Here is a 6,811-nt window from a genome sequence, read left to right as displayed (position 1 = left end):
CTTCCCAGGGAGCCCTGCTCTGATGTCCTCCAGTAGAAATTGTATATGACACATAGCCCTGAGAACATAGGGCTCAGTTATCACAGTGTTTTGGTGAGTCCAGAACATTTCTGAACTGTCCGTGTGCAGGACACTGGTAGGCCTTTGACACTGGATGATAGACACAGGGTTTCTACCTTCACCAAGTATTAAAAATAAAAACTTGCGTTATTTTTTCAGCTTACCCTCTAAACAGCCATATATGAAAAAACCCAAAGAAATTAATCATGCTTTACTCATTGCCATATTAAAATTAATAGCCAGATTTCAAGGATACCAGAGGAGATCAGCTTAGCTTATACCTTATTTAAGAGTTGTTTACCTTTAACAGAATATGCAGTGTGCTTGTTGGTCAGTATATTTGTTAATGTCACAAAGCATTTGATTCATAATAGCTTATTTGCTTAAATTTCTGTCATATTTTCACAGAATTTTAAGATTGCCTAAATGCTAATTAAAGGAACATTTTCTGATCTCAGTACCTTCAGTTTCTTCATCGGTTACAGTGGTGGTTTTTTTGTAAAATACTAGAATTATAATTTTTGCCTTGATAATGCCCATGCATTCTGAGTTGTCTTTTTCTTTTACAGGGAAATCCTCGTTGACGATTCAGTTTGTTGAAGGCCAATTCGTTGACTCCTATGACCCAACCATAGAGAACAGTAAGTATTGTTTTCAAGGATTTATAAACTGAGGAGCCTGCCTTCTGCATACAAACAGCCATTGTGTGTTTGGAGGCTTTGATGGAAGAGTATTCAGTTAGACTTATAGATCACCAACTAGGGTCCAAAAAATGCTTCCAAAAACTTGACCCACTTTACAGCGAGTGATTTTTTTTTAATCCCGCATCCAGATCCTGCCATTTAGAAATTGTTATTCATCTCCATAGGAATCAGAGTCCTGTATCAGAACCCCATATTCTAGGTTCTGCTTTAGGAAGATGGAGAGAGTGCTTCTCCCCCCCCCCCCCTTTTCCTTCCTCTTAACAGTAACCCTCTTTAGGGGTTCTAAGCTGGAGAAGGAAGATGCAAACACTACGAGTTCTTTGTACCTTACTATTGTGGCGGCCCCAGCTGCCCGGCCCGGCCAGTCGTGGATACTTAAGGAAGGAAGTCTGGGAGAAGTGAGCTAGCTGTTCTGGGGTTGGACAGAGCAGTCGCAGCGTTAGAACAGAGCCTGCTGGCCTGTCAGGTTGTGTGCAGCACAAGCACCAAAGACCAGAGCCAGCCACGACCTTTGCCTGGTCCAGTTTCAATCCATGGTTTCAGAATCTCCCTGAAGGATTCTAGGGCCTTGAGCCAAATTTTGATTCTGGAGCTCACGGAGGAGAACCTGGGGCACATCGTCTGGGGAGGTTGCTTGTTGAAGCTAGTCTGGTTTCAGGCCATCTTAGAAACCCAGCTCGCCTGGAACCAGTCTTCTCAGATTGTTGACAGCAGGGCTTACCTGGGACCTGTCACCAGGAACTTACAATTTAATTAAACATGGGGTTCAACAAAACCTGATTGGCATATTAGACAGGCAGCCTACCTAACAGCCAGGCTCACCAGCTTTAACAACTAGATTCATAGACTTCACCCACCCAAAGCTTGCAAAAGAGACTTAAAAAGAGGCTCTCAACGGGAGTTGACAAATTTGGGCCAAGTTGCCCATGAGCTAAGAATGCTTTTTACATTTTTAGTATTTGAAAAGAGTCAAAAGAAGAAGAATGTTTGCGACATGTGAAAGTATACAACTAGAAATTCAAATTTCAGCATCCATAAGTAAAGTTTTATTGGAACACAGCCATTCTCATTCATGTACATACTGTCTGTGGCTGCTGCTTCTCTGCAACAGCAGAGTGGGTGGACAGTTGCAGCAGAGACCATGTGGCCCACTGAGCCTAAAATATTTACTGTCTGGCCCTTTCCAGGAAGTTTGCTGACCTCTGGCTTAAAATATCCAGCTGTTCTTTGTCCCGTTCGCTGGTAGCAGGGAAGGAAACCTGTTGATTGCTAAACTAACTGGGAAGTCACGTGTTTGAAAGTAACCTCTGCCTTATCTGGAAGGAGGGAGTCCTGATGGCATCCTGTTGATTTCCTTAGCTGTCGCGGAATAGTGTGCCCTGTGAGGACATTAATTTGAATGCTGAGTGAACAAGTTTGGTTCTCTCTCCATTGGCATTGGAACACAAGAAAACCATGCTCTTGGCCTTGATATTTGCTCTACATAGCAATTTAGAATGTAGTGTCCTTTAAGAGATAAGGCTCGTTTAAGAATTTTATTCATAGAACAATAGAAGATAGTTTTCATGGTAAGCTCTGCTTATAAAAGTGATTTTTACAATTGTATATCTTTGCCATTTAAGATTGAGTGGGAAGGAAAGTCAAGGTGTTTTCTATAAATGCGTTTTCTTTATATGTAAGTAATGGATCAGACAAAAGTCCAACTTCCTTACCTTGATACTGTCTCAGAAACAGAATGAAAGGACCCTACTTCGAAGGCTGTCAACATCATATTTTTAATGTTTTCCTATCTGATACTTGGTATTTAATAATACTTTTTTTCAGTGTCAGAAGTGAATTTATTTAAAGTCTTTAGGCAAGAGCAGAAATGAGTATCAGAGTATATTAAAAGTTCATGAGCATGCCCGATGTGGCTCGGTGGTTGAGCATCAGCCTATGAACCAGGAGGTCATGGTTTGATTTTTGGTCAGAGTACATGCCTAGCTCACAGAATCCATCCCCACTGTGGGGTGTGCAGGAGGCAGCCATTAGTGATGCTCTCTCATCATTGATGTTTCTATCGCACTCTACCTTTCCTCTCTGAAGTCAATAAAAATGTTTTTTTTAAACGTTCATGAACATATTCAGACATCTGATTCTATTTTCCATGCTTCTGATAGTAACACAGGGCAGAAACCCTTCCTCACCCCTTCCCCCACTATTTAGTAGAAAAACATTGTTCAGGGATAATAGGGGATTGGAGAGGAATGGGATTGTCGTCATAAATTTGTTGCTCACCACATAAATAGATGGTTTTGTGGTTCTAAAAAACACAATGAATCTGGAAATGATCCAGTAATTATTTTACACTTAACTCTAATATAGAACAGGGTGTTTGTAACATTCAGTGTCGACACATTTATATGCAGTATCACTGCAAAAGCAAAAAGTCTGGGACTTTTAAAACATAGGAGAAAACATCAATAAAACCACATATTTTTTGTGTTTGGGGAAATATTTACACCGATGGTCCTGCCTGTGCAAATGTGCTTTCTTATGTGCCTTTGTGCTAATCTAACAACTCAAACTAGATTGACATGAGGACATGGAGTAATAGTTTATAATTTGAAGAGGAATCGCACCAAGTCACAGCTCTGCCATCCCCAGGCAGGACTGCTGAGGAATTAATACAGCTCAGCAAATTGGAAAGTGGGAATCAGGAGTGTATCAAGCCTTGTGTGGTGGGCAGACTGCCCAGTGGCGTGTGGGTGAAGAGTTCGCCATTCACGTTAGTAACGCAGATCTGACTTTGTGAACACCAGATTTAAGAAGTCTTCAGGCTGAGCCTTGTTTATTAGATTTTACTGGTAAGTAGCTATTAGCCTGCTTAGAGAAGTTTCAGGGTTTTAAGCTAGAAATTAGATTAATTTCTCTGGAGATTGAAAAAGGGAGAAAGGGTTCAAGGAAAGTGGTGTCAGGGGAAAGCCAGTTTCCCTCTTCTCCACAAGGCGATAGAAGAGTTTGCTCCCACTCTGTGGACTGGCAGGCGGATCGCAGGATGCTTCCCTTTTTCTGTAGTGACAACAGGAGGCACTTCTCCCAGGACAGATGGAAGATCTTCGGTTTCATCTTACTGCTTTGTGTGGGAGGGTTTACATCCTTTTTATGTGCAAGGATATGCTAAACGTTTGTTAATATTTTATTTCTTTTCTGTCTTATGTTCAGTTCCATCTCCTGCCTTTTTACTCCTACCTCCCTAGCCAGTACTTTCAGTGTCTGTGGCCGAATCTTCCCGTGTTTCTGACCTGGCAGCTCAGGGAGCCCCTGGGTGTGCATGTCGGGCTCAGGCTCTCTCTGCCCTTGCTCTCCAGGGGTCTTCCCCTCAAGAATTTGCCCGTCTCACCGTACCCAGCCCCAGCCTCTCCCCTCAACTCCAGGCCTTTTACTGAGCTGCCCTCAGTCCCCTTGGGTATTTAATGGGCTTCTCAGACTGACCATACCTAACCCTGCCCCTCAGTCCCCTCCTCTGCTGCCCCAGGGCCCCTCCCGAAGGCTTTTCTGTGTCGGTTCATGGCAACTCGTGCCTCCAGTTGCTCAGGCCAGAAACTGGAGTCTTCCTGCCTGCCTGTTCTTCACACCCTACCACAGGCAACCGGAAAATCCTCTTGGTTCTACCTTTGAAGTATAACAGAATTCCACATATCTCACACCTCCATCTCTGCCCCCCTGGTCACTCTATTATGGGCTCCCACCCATGTCCCTTGTCCATTTTTTCTATTCACAGCCTAACCAGAGTGATCCTTTAAAAATATGAATCGGATCCAGTTACTCCCCTACTCAAAAACCCTTGGTTTCCCATCACTTCCAAATAAAAATCTGAAGTTTTGACCAAGTCCTCTATGGCCACCTGCCCCTCTACCTAAGTGCCTGCCCACCATTCTCAGTCTCAGCTGCACTGACTTTTTTTTTTTTGTCCTCACCCGAAGACGTGCTTAGAGAGAGAGAGAGGGAAAAAGAGAGAGCCAGAAGCATTGATGTAAGAGAAACATCGATTGGTTGCCTTAGTTCCAACCAGGGATCGAACCAGCAACCTTTCGGTGCACAGACTCTCTTTTCTCACTGAGCCTCTCCTTGCCATTGTACCTCCTGGTGCTGCTCCCAGAGCAGATACCTGACAGCAGGTCTGTCCCTGTCCTCCTTCCTTCATGGTGTCAGCTCACTGAGGTCAGGGACCCAGTAACTCCCATCACCTAGTGGCAAGAATAATAGGCACTCGAGAAATAGTTCTTGAGTGAGTGAATGGTGTTCTTTGTAGATAATCTTTTCATAATAATTATACTTTATAACCACAATTACTTAGTTCTCACTAAAGGTTGCTATTTTATTGTTCACCAATGTTTCTTCTAGAATTTTCATCAAGTCTGAAATATGTTGATCTTAGGTGAGGTGTGGAAGGCAGGTTTTCACCGAGGTGCCTCATGGCTGCCCCCTGGCCCACAGTGATGGAATGCACAGTCTATGCACTGTACACCCCAAGTTCAGAGAGGTTGCAGTGTGAAAAAAAAAATACAGTAGAACTTTTTCTTAGAATTCTTTCTTTAAGTGATAATTTCCAGAAAGGGCACAAGAATGCTCTCTCAAGTGTGCAGTTACTCGAGTAGTGTGGTCTGTGCCCCGCTGGCACTTGGAGAGTCTGATGGTGGTGTGGTTCTCCCAGATTATTGCTCCTCTCCTCTGTCACTTACAGTTTCTCTCGTAACTGTCAGCATCTGTCTTTCCCTTTTGGCATGGGGTAGAGTCTACTGGTAGCTCTGATCAAGTCCAGCGGGCAGCCAGGAGATGTAGACTCCTCATGAGCCAAGAAGGCTGGGATGGGGCGCAGCATCTTTCCCATTTGGTTGTCAGGGTTCCAGGTGGTTCTTGTAATAGTTATTATTAATAGTCTTTCCTCTTTTGTCTATATTTGCTTGAAGTCTGTCTCCTTGAAATTCTGAATTGACTTTTCCAGAAGTTATTTGAGTCTGATTTCTGCCCCCTTGTTAGGGAAAAGAAGTTGTGACAAATTGTTTGGATCCTAAGCTAAGTGGGAATGATGGCTTCACATAGAACATCTGTTCCAATGCTGTGTTAATCTGTCAGTAAGATTGGGGCTTTTTTACATTCTGGGAGTTCGTAGCCTTTCAATTAATATTAGCTCTATGGGCTCTGACACCAGACTTCCTATAAATTAGTGAAAAGGTTTGTGCTTTTGGTTTATTCTTGACATCAAGCTTTATGTAATATACTAGAGGCCCAGGGCACGAAATTCCCTCTCACAATACAGGACTACTGGCTCCCAGCCACTCACCTGTCCACCTGCCTGATTACCCCTAACCACTCCCCTGCCAGCCTGATTGATTCCTAACTGTGCCCCTGCCAGCCCGATTGCCCCTAACTCCCCTCCCATGCTTGTCTGGTCACCCCTAACTGCCCTTCCCTGCCAGCTCAGTCGCCCCCAACTGCCCTCCTCTGCAGGCCAGGTCCCCCCTCAACTGCCCTCCCCTGTTGGCCTGGTCGCCCCTAACTGCCCTCCCCTGCTGGCCTGATCTCCCACAACTGCCCTCCCCTGCCAGCCATCTTGCAGCTGTGGGTGCCGCCATCTTTGGGGGCATGGCAGTCAAGTAGCATATTTCCTCCTTATTGGCTATGGGTGCCATTTTGCCACAGTGTGAGAGTCAATTAGCATATTCCCTCTTTATTAGGTAGGATTTCACTTTTTCACAAGAGAAAGGACTGTCCACAGAGCATTCAAATTTCTTTTACAGGATATGAATTATTGCCTGATTTCAGTTTCTTTGAAAAAGTCCAAGGTTTGCCCAGTCTTGATTTCAGTCAGCTGGGAATGTTTTTAAGCTACCGTATTTGCCGGCGTATAAGACGACTGGGCGTATAAGACGACCCCCTAACATTTCCACTCAAAATACAGAGTTTGTTATATACTCGCCGTATAAGACTACCCCCTCTTCCGCACACCTTCCACACACCAAATAAAAGGTAAAACAATATCAGATTTGATTTTAACATTTTAA

General features: G+C 44.0%; 1 protein-coding gene across 1 annotated transcript in view; it reads left to right on the top strand.

Annotated features, from left to right (window-relative positions):
• Nucleotides 1–468: 468 nt before the first annotated feature.
• The window catches only part of RHEB (Ras homolog enriched in brain), a 23,087-nt gene continuing 16,744 nt past the window's right edge, over nucleotides 469–6,811 (top strand). The window contains exons 1-2 of the mRNA XM_015566227.1: nucleotides 469–547; nucleotides 630–701. Coding sequence (XP_015421713.1) covers nucleotides 487–547; nucleotides 630–701 — 133 coding nt within the window. The 5' untranslated portion in view covers nucleotides 469–486. The remainder of the gene's footprint in view (nucleotides 548–629; nucleotides 702–6,811) is intronic.

This window comes from Myotis davidii, unplaced genomic scaffold, assembly GCF_000327345.1.
Source record: "Myotis davidii unplaced genomic scaffold, ASM32734v1 scaffold762, whole genome shotgun sequence".
Classification (NCBI taxonomy): domain Eukaryota; kingdom Metazoa; phylum Chordata; class Mammalia; order Chiroptera; family Vespertilionidae; genus Myotis; species Myotis davidii.
This window is presented reverse-complemented; position numbering and strand designations above follow the sequence as displayed.